The sequence below is a fragment of the Trichoderma evansii genome (assembly GCF_050947405.1).
Source record: "Trichoderma evansii strain SZMC 28006 chromosome Unknown GGI43scaffold_4, whole genome shotgun sequence".
Classification (NCBI taxonomy): Eukaryota; Fungi; Ascomycota; class Sordariomycetes; order Hypocreales; family Hypocreaceae; genus Trichoderma; species Trichoderma evansii.
In genome coordinates this window covers 828,326-846,953 of record NW_028145202.1, presented here as the reverse complement: position 1 = coordinate 846,953, position 18,628 = coordinate 828,326, and the positions used below count along the sequence as shown (strand labels likewise).

Below are 18,628 nucleotides of genomic sequence, written 5' to 3'. Positions count from 1 at the left end.
GGTCCTGCTTACGAGCCTCCTTGATACATGAGAAGGTATGTATCCTGACCACCATTTTACCGCAATTTCGCACCCCTACTTGCTCGACCCGACAGTTTGGTTCACCGAGAGGCGCTAATGGTTAGTGGGACGCCGTGCAGATGTCTAGACCGACAGGGGAGAGCAGGCTGTCGGGGGCGTCGGCAGTTTTGATTCGAGGAAGAGGATAGGAAGTTGTCAGACGGCGCTATGCATGGCTTCGCCTCTGCAAGGTTGAGTCTGGGCGTATCGCTAGTGACATGGGTGACTGGTTCCGAATCGTCGAAGCAAACGTGATCTGCGCTTCCTCTAACCTATAAGCGGTCGAAAGACAAGGTTTAGGAAGCGAGGATGTACAAGCATGGTATGGTGAAGGCTTGAACAAAAGAGTCCAATTACCAACAAATGGACTAGTCGATAGGTGGACAAATATAGTAAATCCAATTGTTAGCCATTAGACTTGTTCATAAATAGCTGACCATTGAGAAGTCCTGTTATTAACATACGGACTTTTTTTTTTTTAAAAAAAAAAAAAAAAAAAAAAAAAAGAAAGAAAGAAAGAAAGAAAGAAAGAAAGAAAGAAAGAAAGAAAGAAAGAAAGAAAAGGAAGAAAGGATGCTAAGGCGAGAATACAATCGCTCTTAGAAGAATCTAGTTGTCAAGAATTGATGTTAAGATGAACTCACGATATCGATCTTGCAAACTGGCCCACTTGTCAATAAATGGATCCTCAGACGAGCATGTGATGATTTCGGTCCTGCCGTCTAATTTCTGATACGTGAATCTTTCATGGAGAACAACGGAGAAGCTCCGAGTCATCGATACTCCCATGTGACATCGGGGTTTCCCATTCGTCTGCTATTTTTATGTGAAAGAATTGGATAACTTTGATTGCCAATGAGAAGATAGACTCGCCCCAGTTCCTTTTCACCTAATTATCTGTGCAAATACAGAGAACAGCCTCTGGCCTAGGAACTGATAGAGGTCAAGAGAAGCAATTCTCTGTTACCAGTCGACAGTTCATTCGACGCACTCTGGCAGTAGGAAATGCGGACGGTGGAGCAGTCATGCCAGTACACATGACGCAAATCTCGCAGATATCTATTCTGAGTGGTTCGCGAATTGGAAGAACTGGCATGATAAGAGGGGAGAACGTATCCCTGCCGAGTCATAGCCATGTCCAACATGTTTGCCGTCGCAATGGACGTCACCTTAATCTTGCTGCGCCCGGCAGTGAAATTATCGACCGAGAACCAGGTTGCCGGTTAGCTACATACGTACTATTTATTTAGCATTAGCCAACTGCCAGTGAACGAATCAGAAGTGGGCATACTTTGCGGTCTGCCATTTTCAGCGACATTCCTAGCCCAAGAGAATACGAGGCCCTTGGCAGCCATATCGCCTTCAGTCACAACAATCAGTCGTCCCGACAATTACGGGCACACTAGAGGGCAGTGATCCTTTGTACTTAGGTGATTCTGCATGATTTAGTGTGGTGGATGAAACCGCTGTCGGCAGGGTTCAAGGATGCTTAATTGGCACCACTTTCCACTGGAGCTACTCGTACCTGTACTCGCCCTTCTGTAGGCGAAGCCGGAATCACCATTTTGTAAAGAGACTAATCCGTACAAAGTATCGGAGGATTTCAAAAAAAATCTCGGCCGGCTGGCTGAACCAATCATGTGCTGGTTTGCACCTATAAACGTTAGCATACTGTAGCATTGACATACTATGCTGCAGCGTTTCACGAGGAGCAACAAAAGAAGGAAATTATGTGACGTGTAATGGAGAGGCAACAATGAGGCACTAGGATAAATCAACAAAGGTCAAAGGAGTGCCTTTGGATTCGGCGATTCGCTGTTTGAGATGGTGTGTTGTTGGTTGCTTAATATTATGCGTCTGGCTAGAGGATGCTAGCTTCGTCCTCCTCCATAGCTTGTTGGTGTATCCTTTGGCCCCTCTTGGGACGATGCGACGCTATATGAGCTACCAAAGATTCAAGCCGAGAAGAACTCGCAAGTGGCTCCCTCTTAGAGCGATCTTCCTAAAATGGCCTTTTAACCACGCGTTAATACTGCCATAAAAGAACAAGACCAGGAATAATCATCACATGGGGCCAGGGGGACCGTGCGACTGGCCGACTCACGGGCAGCCATGATAGCTGGGAGTTTGGTGAACGCCTTGGAGCCTCTGCCATGATGTCGTAAATTGAGTAGCAGCATTGCTGGAGCTAGTGTTAGCCCATGCTCTGCAAGGTGCTGCTAAGATCTTGGATGAAAGTGCAAGGTAGCCTCCCATAAGTTCTCTTTGGGGCTCTGCTTGCCAGCTATAGCCTTTTTGGTAGTGATGCTTCATTACTGGACGCCGTTACATTGTATCCATCAAACAGTTCCATCGGCGCCGCCTACACGGTAGCCGAGTCGTGGAAGGGAGTAAACGTCACATGTACAATAGGCACGACTAGCGTGGCGTCGTTGGTTCCCCAAATATCGAGGCAATGCTGTGAGACGGTGCCTGGTCTACTTCGTAAAAGCTCAGATGATAATATTGCGAAGCCCTCGTTCGGAGTGTGGAGCCTAAGAATTGGTGTGTAACTACTTGTACACGCCATGGGTGTCGCTCTCAAAGACGATAGATCGTAAAACACGAGAGCGCTGGCAGCACCGTAGTGAAAATAGCCGAAGTTCAAAGCTTTGGGCTGTACCATGATACAGACCGGCCGCAGTGATGAAACGAGGTCGATGAAGAGGGGTAAAGGTCGTGGAAGAGCTGAGAAGGGGAGGATGTAAAAGCATCTGGCTCATGTGAAAATTCGAGAGAGAGGTAGCAGTAGTACTACATGAGTCTTGGTTCCTGAGGCACCATGGAATTACATATGTCCCTACCAAGCAGCTTCCTGTTCTTAGCTGGTACTCATGTACTAGGAGCAGTTATTACAAGCGGAAAAACGAAGGATATCAATGATAAATACACTTCTATCGGTATCTACCCAGCATACATAGTATTGTTTTGATAGATATATGATATATGAGTTTATAGATGCTCACGGCATATCAACGCTCGTCAATGGGAGTCTCCAGAGAGTGAACGTCATGCTTTCTTCCACATGTGGCTCCAGAGTCATGTATTACTACAGGTCGATAGTACTGTATCTAGCAGATGGTAAATACCAGAGTAGGTAAGAACTAGGCACTGGGATCTGGGGCTAGAGAGCCTTTGGATGAGCGGAGAATCGAACGCCATAGCAGCAGGGTGTGGGAAACGTGCCAACACGAAGCCACATCTTCTTGCTCCCACCAGGAAGGCAGCAGGGTAGTAGGCACTACTTTAGAGGGATGCTAGAGATATTTGGTGATGGTCTAGCATCATACTATTAGCCTTGTGGTAGCAGTATCACCATCTGGTCATGGATGTTGCAAGTACCCACCGCCTACATCTTGGAGCACTGAACAACCTCGAAGATGCTTGCGGCGCCGGCAGACATGTTGCGGTGTGAATACCTCACGTACCACTGGCAGTAAAGTCCCGGCAGACTCGCCTGTATGACCCTTTCCAGCAAGCTGGATGCTGCCAACGACACGGGGATGTCCGAGTACTTCTCACACCGTACTCTGATAATGCTACTCTATCTGCTGTGGGCATAGTAGCTTCTGCGATGCGGAAGGTCGCAACAGTGGATACAACCTAGATCAGCTACTGACAGATGCCTGCGTGCCTAGGGGCAGATGCAGCACTGTAGACGTCACCGCTCTGTGATCCATACATAGCCTGCGACAATAGTTCATTGATCGAGTATCAATAGTTTATATTTTCGTTATGGCGCTGGCAAGTGACTGCCGGCGTTGTCGCCAGAGGGAGTAAATATTCGTGCTTCGGGCTGTATCAGTACCAAGTTGTTTACTGCAAGGCTCCAGCTAGGACTGCTCTAGGCAGTAGTAGCTTGCTAGCACTTGGCGAGCCGACTGAATTATTTGCACACCAGGATTGTATTTTCCCTCTTTTTTTTCGCTCTTTCCTTGCTTTTCAATTTTTTTCTGGAGCTCACGCAAGTTGTCGGGTGCTGATTAACCCGATGCCCATGAACGACTTTTTCCCTGTACAAAGTGGCCCGGCGCAATCAATCGCAGACAGCCACGACTCCCCTCTAGCATTCTCAGACAATTTCCAGCGCTGTTGGTTGAGATTCTTCTGCTTTGCCCGTCTTTGGTGGGGCTACGGGCGGGTCGCGCCGGGACAGCGCAAAGAGCATCTGATGGGCCGTGTGGCACCAGAATATACGGTGTACCAGTACGAGCTGGTACCGGTACATCCACGCAGCGCCTCCACACCCGCCTGCCAGTGCGGCGGGCTGCAGCAAGTGCATTGCAAGTGCATGCTCGCACCTAGACATCCATGTCGCTGGATGAAGCGGGTAGCAAGACAACAGTACTTGATCCGTGGCTTCCTGCGTGGAATATTCGCACTATTCAGCACATGTTTGCAAGTATTGCTACCTGAGATTACCCTCTCCAGACCTCCCAGCCGTTGAGCGCAAATTGCTGCGTCAATGCGGGCTAAAGACGCATTCGTCGACTTACAGCATCGATGTAAGCTGAACAAGAGTGAGTATGAGTATGGCTGCGCTAGTAGCCCTTGCAACACGCCACAAGCAGGAGGATCAGTTTAGAGCCGCATCTGAATTTGCTGGAGCCAGTCCGCAGGAAAACCAGCCCTGGCTAGTGCGCCGCCTCTCTTTTGCTTTTCGCTGTCCTTCTCATTAAACCGGGAAACCTGCTGTATGATGCGCAGTATGTGACTCTAGAATGAGAGGGAGACATGCAGACTTGCCCTCCAGAGCAGACCATCTCTTGGGTAGTAGTAATACAAGCAATGACATTTGTGTTGATCCCGGCGACATCAGTGAGAGAATTGCGCATGGGTTGTCATTTTCCCGCGGAATCCATGTCGTTGGCTCTCGAGAGGGAACACCTCTCCATGCAGCGTCAAAATTGTGCATCGAAAAGAGGTGGACACCAAAACTGAGCAAAGATGCTGCTCATAACAGCCGACAACTTACAGCTTGAATCTTAGCATTATCTACATGTGGTAACTTCTTTAGAAGCGGCGGCGATTTACTGAGCGGCAGAGCCGGAGGGCTGTTCCGTGTTCTGATATACAAGTACCGCAAACACTCCCTCAGCTGGCAGACTGAGACTGAAACTGAGACTGAGACCGCGACCGAGACTGAGGTTGAGAAGAGGAAGAGGAGTATTTCCCCAGGCATACATCCATCAGCACTTCCAGAGCAAGGTAGGACAAGCCAAGTCCATTCAACCAACTTTTCAGCCCAGTTCCGCTTGTACAAGCAGGGCCAGAGCTGGCATACCAAGCGGGTGGACTAAGAACAGAGCGTGGGGAAGGGCGTGGGGCACGACAAAGTTTGGGATTCCGGCGTCGCGGAATGATGGCTGAGGCCCGGCAAAAGCAAGAAATTAAAACAAAACAGAAATGTAACCGAATCAAAAGGAAGGAGTGGTGAAGCCGAATTACAACTGACTAGGACCTGCAGGAATATGCGTGGTAACGGAGCTCGTGCTGCGGGACGCCACCAATCGAATCAGAATTGTTGAAAGAGGCAATCGATCCAGTGTGGTGGCCAGTTCGAGACAGGGATGGGGGGGCCTTGAGGAGAGAGAAAGCAGACAAAGTACTGTAGCACTGTATGCTACTATACCGTCTGTGTATGCTACTCTGCATGTAGTCTTTGCTCTTTGAGGGTGAGTGCGAGAGAGAGTGTGTGTCTTGTATCGATACTATTTGCTGCATTTCCAAGGGTCTATGCAAGGACGTCCAACAGCGCTGCCAGGATGTCCAGCATTGGGGCAGTTGGGCGTTGGTCATCATACAAGTGCTAGGTGATACTACTTCATGCTGTACAAAGTTAGAGGTAGTCCGTGCTCTGGATAGCACCTCTGGGCTACTGTCCAATACCTGGGTTCCTGGTACCTGGTACCAGGTCGAGTATTACTCGCAACTGTGCCACTCATGCATGCTGCTAGCAGTACCTGCCATTGGACGCAGCTATGGCAATGTCGGTCTTACAGCAGCATTGGCACCTGGCGGACGGATGCCAGCAGGCGGTGCCAGGTAGTGCTCGCACTTCACAGCATGATTGACGCTCGTCATTCTGCCGGCATGCGATGAATGAATCCGCTGGAATGGAAATTCCCCCGGCTGCTGCGGAACATCACCGCCGACTGTACGGACCAGATGCTGGTGCTGACTGGCGGCCCGAGCGAGATGAGATGGCCTTACGGCAGTGGCCAGTTGGCCGGTCCAGGGCTTGCCGCACCGCACGGGACGCAGTTTTAGTGTCCCCCCGTCGTGGTACTGGGACAGGTACGGGGTCTGGTACAGTACTTGCGCTGCTGTAGAGGCCGGCGCCAGAACACCACCAGCGAGCTCCAGAGGGGGGTGCCTCTTTCGCTGGCTCCACGCGCGCCACACGCCACCCACCAGGCCCGCCAGGTAGGTACTAGGTAGGACTTGCAGTGCCCTTTCCCTGGTAACACTGGGCCGGCTGGCAACAACATGACTTCCTGGAGCCCATGTCCTGGCTTCGACCTTTTGTCCAGCTCAACCTCGCCGCCTGCCTGCAACCTTCATGCCTGCTAGGCTGGAGCCAAAGCCAGAGCCGGAGCCAGCAGCTAACAGCGAGGAGCAGCAACAGCCACAGAACCCTTTGCTCGGTGAGGGCCTAGGGAAGACGAAGGAAGAGGGAAGAATAGATCCGGCCCTGACTGGCGCCTAGCGTCCGTCGCAAAACCACCAAGAACCAGCCCACCGCGTCTTCGTCTAGCCTCCCCTCCACTTCTTGTGGCTTCGGGGCTCTTTTGCTTTAGCGCCAAAGCAAGTCCAGCAAATCATCGTGTGCCCGTCGAGGCAGAAAGCCTCCCTACCGAGCGATCAATACCGGTCTCATTGGCACTCTGCGGGCTGCTGGTCCCAGCTTCTCAGGATACAGCTTGCCATTCGGAGGATTTTTTTCCCTCTTCGCTGTGCTTCTGTCGCTCACTCTCTGCTCTTCTCTTCCTTCTTGCGCCCAGAGGCTTGGATCAGCGCAGCCGTTCCTTTCGTTCGCACTTTGCTCTGTGCCTTTTACCAATTTCCTTACTCACATTGGCGATCACCCGTCCAGGGGGGCCACTTGATTCAGACCAAAGAGAGGGAGAAGAGGCAAAAGCAAGACTCCAAGGTTTCACTCGGCCCTTGCTTTTTTTCCTTCCTTCTTTTTTTTCAATTTTCTCTTGCCAGCTAGTAGGGGAGGCAGGCCATTCATCCCGGGCTTCACACCAATCCGCCAAACCCCAAAAGAATCCTAGGACCTCGCGACGCCTGCCATTAGCCAACGACTCACAACAAACATCTGTCGATTCTCAATTCGGCATCCGTCGACTCGGCGTGACCCTCTGATCTCCAGTCTCTGGCCCACTCCGGACCCGAGTTTCGCGCCAGTCTTAAAGGGCTATCCGTCCACTTCCCCCTTCCTCTCTGCCGCACGCCGATTCCCAGCCCTTTGGAACTTCACCCCCAACTTCTCAGTACTTTGGATATCCTCTTGTTCCCGCCTCCCGGTATCAGTCACTCGCTAAAATCTTCTAAATTGAGCGCCTACGCCGTCAAAGACCATCCCACCTGCTACTTGACTCGCACTCCGGTTCCTCTCTTGTTAGCCGCTGCTTCCTATTCCTTACGAACTGGTGGCAAAGGTGACCGCGGTGACTGGAGCTGAGATTTTTTTTTATTTCTTCTCAGGATCCTCAGGAGGTTCGGGCTTACGGCCACCTGAGATAATAAACGCAAAAGTTGAATCATCGCTTATCCTAACCCTCGGCATCTGAGCGACGTCTTGTACAACGTACATTTATATCTGTGTCACCTCCTTGGGTTTCAACCCGCGAAATATCTCCGTGTAAGTCACCATCTATCTTTGTTGTACGTCTGGTTACCCAACGTCGTCCCTCCCGTCAGTTCGGTTATATGCTATTCTCCACACATCTATCTCTCGTGTCTTACAATGATTGTGTGTATTGAAAGGCGGCGTGTATGATATTGTGTACGTGCGGTTACGACTTGGTGCCGTGTTCTACTAGTCAACATGGCTTCTTTTCTTGGTAGCCTATCAATCACATCAGTCTGCTCCGTCCCAAGTTTTACCTTTTTACCTCTTCTGGGATAGCCATGTGTATCTTTTGTCTCACTATATTTCCTTGATTAACCCTGCTTGCTCTCCCTGATTTTGTGTTTCTTTTTCTTCTCTTCTCTTCTTGTTTTGTTCCTACCAACTCCCACCTGCGATCTTGTCCAAATTTCATAGGTGCTCCAATACAAGCTTGAAGCTTAGTATACTCTCCGGGAAAGCCCCCGATTTTCAGTAAGAGTGAGAGGCGTCTATTCTTATTTGGAGATTAAAGATTTGCCCCCCTGTCGTCATATATGGCAATCAACCATCTTCTCTACCTTTTCACCTCTACTACTCCACCCCTATTTCTTTCATTTCACCTCTTGTTTTTTTTATATCACATCTCGGGACCGTTTAGTGTCACTGGCTATATCCAGAGCAGAATAATGAGGTTTCCCTCGCCCTTGGCTGAAGCCATACACAGTTACACATTCTTGCACTAAATTTCTCGCTACTTTCCGCTTTCCGTTTTATCCAAAGCTTTCTTTCTGTAATTCTTTTGCTAATCTTAGACTATAGTTAATCTGATAATATTCACATTGGTTGATTTTTCGCGTCTGCCTGCTTGTAATTGCTAACACCCATTTATTTCCTGGATTCCTATTTTCGTGCTACCTGCCTGGACAGCCCTTGGGACCTCCATTACTTTTCTCGAAGGCCTTCAAGCTCCTATAGGACTCGCCATACTCGCCATGTCGTCTCGAAACGCTCCAAGCGGGTGCGTTGCACCCTCCCCAGCCACTGCTGCTCCGCCTTCGCCCACGAATCTGCGACTAACTGTTGGGCAACCCGTCAGTGAGTCGGCCAGTGAACCAGGAAGTGAATCAGAAGAACGAATTCTCCAGGACGGATATTGGGAGTACGGTCGATTTTATGGTAACTGGAAGAAAGGGAAATACAATTTTCCAATTGATAAGGTTTGTCTCCACTTGACCACAGTATATGCGACATCTATTTTGACATCATCCCTCAGGAGGAGCTCAGTAGGCTGGATATTCTTCACAAATACTTTATCGTAGAAACAGAAGATCGCGTTACTTCCGTTCCTTTGGATAAAGAAGGACGACCGAAAATCATGGATCTCGGAACGGGCACAGGTATTTGGGCGTTCCATGTTGTGGAAGGGTAAGTTTTACCATGTTACCTGGTCCAAACTTACTGCATATCATCGCGCTAATAACTACCAGTTACATTCCAAATGCCCAGATTATGGCCGTTGATCTCAATCAGATTCAGCCAGCTCTGTAAGTGGATATTCAGAGACTCGAGTTGTATCGACTATCTAACGCGCCACCACAGCATCCCTCCAGGTGTAACTACAAAGCAGTTTGACATTGAGGAGCCTTCATGGGAACCGCTTCTTCGTGACTGCAACTTGATTCATCTTCGACTGCTCTACGGTAGTATTAAAGACGATATGTGGGCCGATATTTACCGCAAAATCTTCGAGTGCGTATCTGATATACTTGACAAGCTTCTTCTCATCTGACGTGTTTAGGCACTCGGCCCCTGGAGGCTACGTCGAGCATTTAGAAATAGACTGGACACCGCAATGGGATGGCGACGACCGTCCCACGCACTCGGCTATTCGTGAGTGGTCCCAGCAGTTTCACCGGGCTATGCATCGATACCGCCGCGGTGTCAAAGTATCGACTGAAGACACCAAGCGCATGATGGAAGCAGCTGGCTTCACTGAATTTAAAGAAACTACGATCCGGTGTTATGTTAATCCGTGGTCTACTGATCGCCACCAGCGAGAGGCCGCTCGCTGGTTCAATCTGGCTTTGGGCCTAGGTCTTGAGGCCATGAGCTTGATGCCTATGATTGACATGCTGGGTATGAAAAAAGAAGATGTCGTAGACCTCTGCAAACGAGTTAAAGCCGAAACTTGCGTTCTGCGCTACCACGCCTACTTTACTCTGTAAGGCCCAGCCAACATGACTTTGAAGCGTTTTCATCAATCAGTATTAACCTGCATACAGACACACCTGGACGGCCAAGAAACCCGCTAGCCCGCCGCAGTAAGACGCCTAAGTGTTCAGTATCTTCGCCACTATTTAGGACTTTCAAGCATTTGCATTCATAATTCATAGGATGCTGGCTATATTATTGACCAAGATCACTGATCATACGAGGGTAAAGCAACAATACGATTCCTCGGGGATCATCTTAATGGCGCTCGACATCGAAGAACCTCGGTCTCCCAAGGCGACTACGGCCTGATACCCACCTATTTTGCTGGGCTGATGTCTGAGTATGGTTAATGACCGACACTATAAACGGATTTGCATGAAGCAAGGAAGATCCAAGGGCTAGATCCCATGGCGGCTTCATCTTCCGGTGCCAGTAGATGAGTTTGTTTATCGGATATCACGGCTTTGAGAGCATAGTTTATGTTTATGGGATAGTCATGTGTGCAATTTAGCGTTTGGAAGTAACAATTTAGAATTGAGAAAGAATCGTTCTTCCCCCTTACAACATCTTCCTGTTCCTTGCTTCTTGTATAGCTATGAATTTCTTTTTAACACAAGTGTATTCGGTTTGGGACTACTGATGGTTGGTGAAGTTTATCATAGTTATGCTGCAACAAAGCAGCCCAATAAACATCTTTGGTTTGGTTAATTGCAAATCATCCAACTCCATATCTCGGCATAGTATTTTGCGATTGTCTTGTGACGTTGGTCGAGAGTACTACTACGCAGTGGCATGAGCATCCTGGCCTTAATACTTGTATGGGACGAGTAATATGAGTTATGAGAAAAGCGATAATTGGGGTCCCGATACGCACGCCATGTAACCTGGTCAGATCCGCCAACCTGTCCAGGGTGTGTAAGTAGACCGGGAGGAGTAGAGAGAGAAAAAAAAAAAAAACTTGGCATAACGGGAGCTTTAATAAGAGTGGAAATGAAAGGTTCTCCATATACGCAGCCTTGGGTGTGTCATGACAATTAGTCATGCTTCCTTGGAAGGGAAAACGGCTGTTCGGTACGATGAAGTAGTATTTTCTTCAGACAGGGTCGTTAAGATGATGAAAATCAACGTTGGGAGTAGAGTTCAAAAATGGTACAGTGACTGGGTATGGAGTATGGAGTAAAAACTACTTTGCCCCTGAAGCTTGCTTTTTCCTCTCGATGTCAGGCGTACAAGTTGTACTACTTACTCGTGGCCATATGCAAGGGGAACTCATTTACTAACAGGGTGGGTTTAGCAAGGAGGGGGTTTGCTCATGTGTACCTTGGCAATCGGTACATCATGACGCGAGATAGCAGCCGTACTACCCTCTCAATGGGGTCCAAAAGACAAGCAAGGCGAGTGAGAGGGACCAGTTGGCTCTGGCCCTTTAAGCCACGACGTTGTACGAATGTTACATGTCAGGTGTGACGGTTAGCCTTGGCTCACTACCTCGGTGCGGCCAAAAATCGGTATTGTGTAGGTACCTATTACTTGTCCGGCACATATGAAAATGACAGTAGGTTGGTCACGATTTTGGCCTGTGAGAGAGGCTGGACTTGAGCATCCGAAGAATTTGTCATGGATTAAAGGAGCTGCTGTTGCTGCTGTTATAGCATCGCGCAGGTCTCTGATGTACACGTAATAACAAAGGAAAGGGGGGAAATGTCAAAACCATGTGCTCACAGCCAGATACAGCCAATACACAAGGGAAAAGAGGGTTCCCCGAAATAAAACAAAGTGTCCAAGCCAAACCCCTTCCCTATTCCCCTCCCGATCCTTGTTTCGTCTTGCTCAACCACGCATTTCTCTAGCCCCCTTTTACCAACCAGTTTGGTTGCACCAGATATCTTTTTCGCTTCACCAGTTGGGATTTGTGATGCCAACCACGTTTTCCTCTATTCCGTTCCTCTTTATCTATCCGTACATGCCGATTTTCGTATTTTTTGTATATGATATGCGTGTTTTTGTGTGTGGATGCGCGCGCGTGGGTGTATGCGCATGTGGGGTTCCTAGTAATCTCTTCGCCTCACTCTCCCTTTTTTTCTACCACAGACAACTCTCATGCTCCATCAGCTAAGCCTGGCTGAGAAAACGCTCAGGCTTAGATTGTCAATGCTTTATATATTTGGCCTCGTTTGAAAATCGTGGAACTATATATGCCCCAAGACACGTTTAGTGGTGGGCAGCAGTCTCTCCTCGGTAGCCAATGAGCTTGAATCGGCCAATCATCTCACCAACGGTGAAGAATCCAAGGCCCTCGGCGAGAACGACACCGCCGGCAATGAGCTGACCGGGAGTCAGGCTGCGGGCCTGCTGGAGGAGGTTCTGGGGAGACTTGAAGATGGCGCCGCTCTGGATGGACTTCCACAGGGACTGGTAGAAGGACTGGAAGGTTGCAACGGAACTACGGGACGGGTTAGTATCACAAGATGCGGTATGCAAAACGGCGAGTCGCTTACGGAGGGCTCATCTTCTGGGCGTGGAAGACGATCTTGCTGGTCTCAAGGGCGACCTTGCCGTAGTAAACGGCCTGAGGGGTTTGCTCTGCAGAGTGAAAGCTCACGGGTCAGCAACCAATGCAATCGGGATTTGATTAGAGAGGAGCAACAATAACATACTCTCAACAAAGTTGATCAGCTTGCCGGTTCGTCCACCGACCTTGCCGAGGGCGCTGGTGAGGCCACGGGCAGCGCCAGCAATGGCAGGTCCAGCAGCACCGGCGACGCGCGACAGGCCCTGCGCAGCCTTTGCCTGGTACTCCTTGGCCTTGGCGGCAGCATCCTTGGCGGTCTCAGAGGCCTTGTTGGCGGCGGTGCTCTCGCTGCGGCGGAAAGCAAGCTGGCGCAGAGCCGGCGAGCGGAGCATGGGACGAGCAAGTGACGAAGACATTATGGCGGTCGTTTCTGTTGCGGATGGACGGAAAAGGAGGAGAGTCCAGGGGGGAACCGGCGGGTTTCGTTGACACGGATCGTCTCGTTTCGCAGCAGAATCGCTCTCCTTTGGGCGGGCGCGGGCGGGCGGGTAATTGATGGGGATTTTTTTGGATTTTTTTTGTTTTTTGGATTTCTGTATGAGGGAGAAAAAAAAAAAGCTCGGGAGATTTCGTGAGGTCGCAAAGCCGAAAGGTGTGATGTGTGGGGGCTTGACCCGTTTTGGGAAAGCACTTTCGGAGGGGAGCGCTTGCTTGCTCTGTGCCTTCCATTTGTCCAAGATATGGAGAGTACTTGCCGCGCGCACTCTGGGCGCTCAAATTTGCAGGTACTACCTAAATGCATGCCATATACGTCGCTTGATGGTTCGTCAAACCCACCTTCTATGGCCCTCTGATGATGATTCGTCAATTTCTTGTTCTTTTTTTACTTTCTTTCTCTTCTTTTCATTTAATTTAATTTATTTATTTGGCTTTGATTCGCCTAGTTATCATTACATGCATGGCATCTCATATTCTCAAAGTAACAGAAAAAAGGACCAGGGAAGAAGGGTAAACGAGAAAAGCAATAGAAATGAAAACGATGCTCTAAGTGTAAGTTGATAGGCAGGTTAATTGGTTCCCCGATCCAATCCTTCTCATATGCCAATGATATTTAATTCTTGCAAACCCTTCCAACTGTTTATTGTTTCGCCAATCCATTACGCCACGGTCCTTTCTTCATCTCATAGCTCGCACAACTTTTTAATCCAGGCTCTGGATCATGACCTTGATCGCGCCGCTCTTGGGATTTGCTGAGGTCTCAAATGCCTTGACGGCATCTTCCAATGTGAAACGATGTGTGACAAACTTGGACAAATCAAGGACGCCACTTTCGATCAGACGGATGGCTCGAGGCCAAGTATTGCTGTATCGATACTGCAGCTGAATATCGACTTCTCGTACACTCGCTCGCATGAAGGGAATGTTAATTTCATTCTTGCCAACACCAATAATGAAGACCTTGCCTCCGAATTTGCTGGCATAGATGGCGGCCGCAATGCTGCTCTCGACACCGGTGCACTCCATGGTGACGGCTGGCTCAATACCGCCAAAGGCTTCGACAATACCCTTGGCAGTCTCTTCGGCCGACTGTCCGATCTCAATCTTGTGCGTGGTCACCCGAGGGCAGACTTCCTTGGCAAAAGCCAAACGGCTCTCAGAGATGTCTGTGATGACGAGTGGGCAAGCACCAGCGGCAGCGCAGCAAAGCATAGATACCAGTCCGATAGGGCCAGCTCCACAGATCAGGACAGGATCACCAAGTTGGACCTTGGCCCTCTGCATGCCAGCCAAAGCCACACTCAGGGGCTCCAATAGCGCACCGTTCTCATAAGACATGTTGCCAATCTTGTGGCACCAAACGGCCGGGTGGTTGACATAGCGTCGGAGCAGTCCTGGCACCGGCGGCGTAGATAGGAACTCGACCTTTTCGCAGCCGTTGTAGCGACCCGTTAAGCAAGGCTCGCAAGCGTTGCAGATGATATTGGGCTCAATGGCAACGCGATCGCCAATTTGAAGGCTTGTGACACTGGGGTGGACGGCGATAACTTCACCAGCTGATTCGTGGCCGAGAATGTGATCATCCTCTACAATCATAGGCCCAATGCAGCCGGCGTGCCAGAAGTGAACGTCAGATCTGGACGAATATGGTCGATTAGTTATTAGTTACTCTACGTTTCGCATGGTAACATCACATACCCGCAAATACCGGTGCTGCGGACGGCGATGGTAACCTCGCCAGGCTTCAGATCAGCTCCAGATTTGACAGCATCGGCGCTGGGTTCAGCTTCGCTTATCCAGAGGTCGTGCTTGGGGTTTGTGAAAACGCCAATGTTGGGCTTCAGCGAAGCAGCCCCTCCGGCTTTGGGAGCATCGACGGCAGAAGGTGACATAGTGTATGTGTGGTAACCTGACGACAGAAGCTAGACCCAAGATGTCGACTCGCAAACAAACGCAGAGTTATGATCAGGAGGAAGAAAGGAGCAGCGAAGGAGCAGCGAAGGAGCAGCGAGTTTGTATATTTATACACTCTCTTTTTACTATTCAGGGTCCAGAAACCGACGTCGGCTATGAAAGGTAAGGCATCTATCTACCCAGAAATTCCTCCAATCCGCTCCTAACCAGAAACAAGCTCCTCCTCCTCCTCTTCCTCCTCCTCCTACCCCCTCCGTCCCGCTCATGCGCCGCAAGCTTAAGGTGGGGTTCATCAACTTCCGAATGAGAACATGCTTGCGGCAAGCTCCCCGACACCTAAATTGTGAGATGCTAGCTTTATAAAATAAGTGGCTCGGGGAGAAAGACGCCCAATGTATTGTCATGGCCATTCCGGCGGAGTGATATTAGACCCGGAAAATGCCTAAGCGCACTCGCAGCCAGACCGTCCGGGGCCGTAGAGACGGGGACCGATCCTGACCCGCGCCAATCACCGTGGTAGCGGCGAGTAAAACAGCGCCACGAGTGTGGACCGAGAGGTTTGAGAGTATCATGGCAAGATTATCCGTCTGCACAGATGCTCAAGGTATGTGAAACCGGGCGCTGAAAAGAGCTGGTGATGAAGCAGCATTACTCTTCTATAACATAGAGCTTTTGCAACTTACAGGCTTCAAGTTCAAGGGCGGCCCATATACACACTTGGATACCCACCCCGCATTGGCAACGTTGTTCGTGTTCAACCGCTTTATCCGCCAGGCCTCTCTAGGTATCCGCCATAATTACACTAATGAGGAAAACACCCTTCGGAAAAAATCTAGACTTTCGCCTCATTGGGCTTTACACAGACATCACTCGTACTCCATACACACCACCAACACAACGACGTTTCTACTTCCGCCCACGCTGACCTCTTTTTTTCTCTTGGTCTTCACCCCACATTAGCTTAATCACCAAAGCCCCGTTCAGAACGACGGCTTATGACTGGTACGGGTATAAACTCGGTGGATCTTTAATTGTCTCTTGAATTTAGGCATGTTCCATTCTACCAGCGCTTCCCTTACACCGGGCAGCCTTGTCTGGTGACCCTGTTCGTCTATTTGCTGTGATAAGGGCCGTGGATTTATTCCTTTCTTTTCCCCTTTGGTAGCCGCAGTAGTGTCTGATCATCCTTCGTCGTAGCCACTTTATTAGGCAGACGAATTTTTATGTTGAAGTCTACTATGCAGTCTTACCGACTGGTTGGTTACACGGCTTAATTGCCAATTGTAGAAGGAAAAGGTTGAGTTGAGATGATAGAAGTAAGTTTAGTCTCCCCTATAAACAAGAGAGGGAAAAAAAGAACAAAAAAAGAAATGTTAATGCGTGAACTGGGAATCGAACCCAGGGCTCCCCGACGTTGCTCGGATGGCAACGGAGAATTTTACCACTAAACCATTCACGCTAGTTCTTGTTGAAGCGCTAAGTGCAAATTATCATAATGAACCTAGACGCGCATATCTGAAACACGCATTCATTCATGGTAACGATACCAATTGTAAAAGCACTCGCGAAACTATATTGACCATACCCGTAACCAACCTTGTTTTCATTTTACCTCACTTTCGCATGTATAGTGTCCGCTATGATTGTTTATTCCCCTAGCTTTTTCTTATCGATTTACTTTCCACGTGCCGCTCTGCCTTCAGCTCCACCACTCTTGTAGCATATAGATGGACTTGGTGCAACCGTAACTCATGTACGCAACTCCTACAAACATGTTTGCGAGTTTGGAAACAACTGCGACATACCATATGCTACGTATTTGGTTATACAGTTGAGAGCACATCAAGTTTGCATCATATCGTTTACCTTTTCACACGCTATTGGACAGCCGGGTGAACAAACTCGTGTATATTTACCATTTTTGTCCCTAGCATATTTTCAACTATGCCGCGGACGAAATGACTCGTAGTATACGAGAAGTTTTCGTCCATGCGTGAATAGAGAGAAGAGACGCAGAGTTGCAGGCAGGTAAAACCTTAATATTAGGCTAATAATGTGTGTATTAGACTTGGCCCTGCTCTAAACGCTCCATGATCTTGGGGTAGCCGTCCTAAACAATTACCAAACGCTCTTCGATTCGTTTCCCTTTATTTATTTTTTCCATTTATACGCCGGTGTCGCATTCTCCCCCAAAACGCCAATACCCATTGCCTCCCAAAGCATGTCTTCTCTCCCCGTTATTGCAGTACTCCTGTGTATAATTCCATTCCTTCAGTAGGGTATAGTATAATAATAATTCCCTTCCATCACGCTCTAAGGTTTTGACTGTGCAATCTGTTCATGGTGCCACCAAGATGTTCTCAAGCGAGGCCCAACATTACACAGGTGTCCTGGGCTGGGCTTTACTCACCAACCGAGACAACAACGTCGCCTTTACAGTTGCCGTAAGAACAACACGCAGATGGATCCATTTCGCCTCGGAGGATGGCATCAACTTTTGCCTGGAAAGGGTCAGAAAATTTCACCTAGATGGCCAAGAGTTGAGGGTCTTACATCTGCACATGGGCCCGTAGGACCAACCGGTGCTGAAACAGCAAGCGATGCTTGCAGCACCGCAGAGATTATCCACAAGAACACCGATTTCATGATGTATGTTGCAGAAGATGGGAATCGGGGTTTTTCTTTATCAAAATTCTCGCAATCCTAACTCCTCGTGGCGGAGAGTATACGGTCGAAGCTAGTATGGCAAAGACTCTGACAAAGAGGCAGGCCGAAGAGAGGAACAAAATCTAAAACTCAGGCACCAGCCGTTATAAGGCGTCGTTCTTGTCTCTTCCGGTGGCTTGACAGTGGAAGAAAATTAAAAAAAAAAAAAAAAAAAAAAAAGTAGGAAGTTCGTAGATTCGTCGACTTTAGGGAGAGATGGCGGCAGGAACTTCTTGGTCGATCTCCAGCTCTGCACAGCTCGTTCTTGCGGATTCTAGCAAGCGTATATATGGATATTTATATAAACGCATATATCGAATTTCGTGTATCAAATCAAATCCATCGAAGTGGCTGCGCCTTGCGTCAGTTAGAGTCTCAGCTGCCTCTGCAGACTATTTATGCATGTGATGGCTACCTCTCACAAGCTTGTCCTCGGTATCGAACAAACAGTGGTTTCCTTCCTTTGTGCCACCTGTACTACCCAGTGTTCAAACAAACAGGTGAAAGAAGAGCAGGAATTGGGAAAATTAAAGATGAAATAAAACCACGGGTATCAAATCCAAATAAAAGGATTGTGCATTCGCTTTGTGTCCAGCGGGGAGAGGCTTCGTACCTTGTCCCTATCTTTATAACGTGGTTCCACCCTCGTCTGTCTTTCTATAGATTCCTTTTTTTATCGACAATGGCTCGTTACTTCTATTTCTGCCTTGCAGAAATCCGCCAAGACAGACAAACACGCTACCAAGCGTGGGTTCTGAATACGAGGTCTTTGGCTCTTTTTTGGCTGGCGTTCGGGAGGATCCTTGCTAGGTTCCCGCAGTCCCTTGCTTGCTGCGCAGCGGTAT

The 18,628-nt window shown here is 49.0% G+C and overlaps 3 protein-coding genes and 1 non-coding gene across 4 annotated transcripts; 1 reads left to right on the top strand and 3 right to left on the bottom strand.

Annotated features, from left to right (window-relative positions):
* Nucleotides 1-8,807: 8,807 nt before the first annotated feature.
* GGI43DRAFT_288031 (methyl transferase) lies at nt 8,808-10,566 on the top strand. Its single transcript, XM_083201331.1, has 7 exons — nt 8,808-8,957; nt 9,036-9,156; nt 9,213-9,364; nt 9,427-9,483; nt 9,539-9,688; nt 9,738-10,160; nt 10,222-10,566. The coding sequence occupies exons 1-7, from the start codon at nt 8,932-8,934 to the stop codon at nt 10,262-10,264; spliced, it is 972 nt and encodes a 323-aa protein (XP_083063258.1). The 5' UTR covers nt 8,808-8,931; the 3' UTR covers nt 10,265-10,566.
* Nucleotides 10,567-12,316: 1,750 nt separating this feature from the next.
* GGI43DRAFT_288002 (ATP synthase subunit g) lies at nt 12,317-13,260 on the bottom strand. The gene is made up of 3 exons (XM_083201330.1): nt 12,811-13,260; nt 12,652-12,736; nt 12,317-12,596 (listed from the first exon to the last, which is right to left on the bottom strand). The coding sequence occupies exons 1-3, from the start codon at nt 13,079-13,081 to the stop codon at nt 12,365-12,367; spliced, it is 588 nt and encodes a 195-aa protein (XP_083063257.1). The 5' UTR covers nt 13,082-13,260; the 3' UTR covers nt 12,317-12,364.
* On the bottom strand, nt 13,261-15,668 carry GGI43DRAFT_287980 (NAD(P)-dependent alcohol dehydrogenase). The gene is made up of 2 exons (XM_083201329.1): nt 14,862-15,668; nt 13,261-14,799 (listed from the first exon to the last, which is right to left on the bottom strand). Exons 1-2 carry the CDS (start codon nt 15,053-15,055, stop codon nt 13,866-13,868), a joined length of 1,128 nt encoding a protein of 375 aa, XP_083063256.1. The 5' UTR covers nt 15,056-15,668; the 3' UTR covers nt 13,261-13,865.
* Nucleotides 15,669-16,454: 786 nt separating this feature from the next.
* GGI43DRAFT_t60 lies at nt 16,455-16,536 on the bottom strand. The gene has a single exon. It is a non-coding gene; the product is annotated as a tRNA-Gly (tRNA).
* Nucleotides 16,537-18,628: the final 2,092 nt, after the last annotated feature.

Bases quoted from the DNA above. Each gene is read 5' to 3' on its own strand.
- GGI43DRAFT_288031 (XM_083201331.1), top strand. From the start codon at position 8,932: ATGTCGTCTCGAAACGCTCCAAGCGG. The intron at 9,157-9,212 runs GTTTGTCTCCAC...ATCATCCCTCAG, and splicing joins ACAATTTTCCAATTGATAAG to GAGGAGCTCAGTAGGCTGGA. The intron at 9,365-9,426 runs GTAAGTTTTACC...AATAACTACCAG, and splicing joins GCGTTCCATGTTGTGGAAGG to TTACATTCCAAATGCCCAGA.
- GGI43DRAFT_288002 (XM_083201330.1), bottom strand. From the start codon at position 13,081: ATGTCTTCGTCACTTGCTCGTCCCATGCTCCGCTCGCCGGCTCTGCGC. The intron at 12,737-12,810 runs GTATGTTATTGT...TTCACTCTGCAG, and splicing joins GCTGATCAACTTTGTTGAGA to AGCAAACCCCTCAGGCCGTT. The intron at 12,597-12,651 runs GTAAGCGACTCG...CCCGTCCCGTAG, and splicing joins GCCCAGAAGATGAGCCCTCC to TTCCGTTGCAACCTTCCAGT.
- GGI43DRAFT_287980 (XM_083201329.1), bottom strand. From the start codon at position 15,055: ATGTCACCTTCTGCCGTCGATGCTCCCAAAGCCGGAGGGGCTGCTTCG. The intron at 14,800-14,861 runs GTATGTGATGTT...ATATTCGTCCAG, and splicing joins CGCAGCACCGGTATTTGCGG to ATCTGACGTTCACTTCTGGC.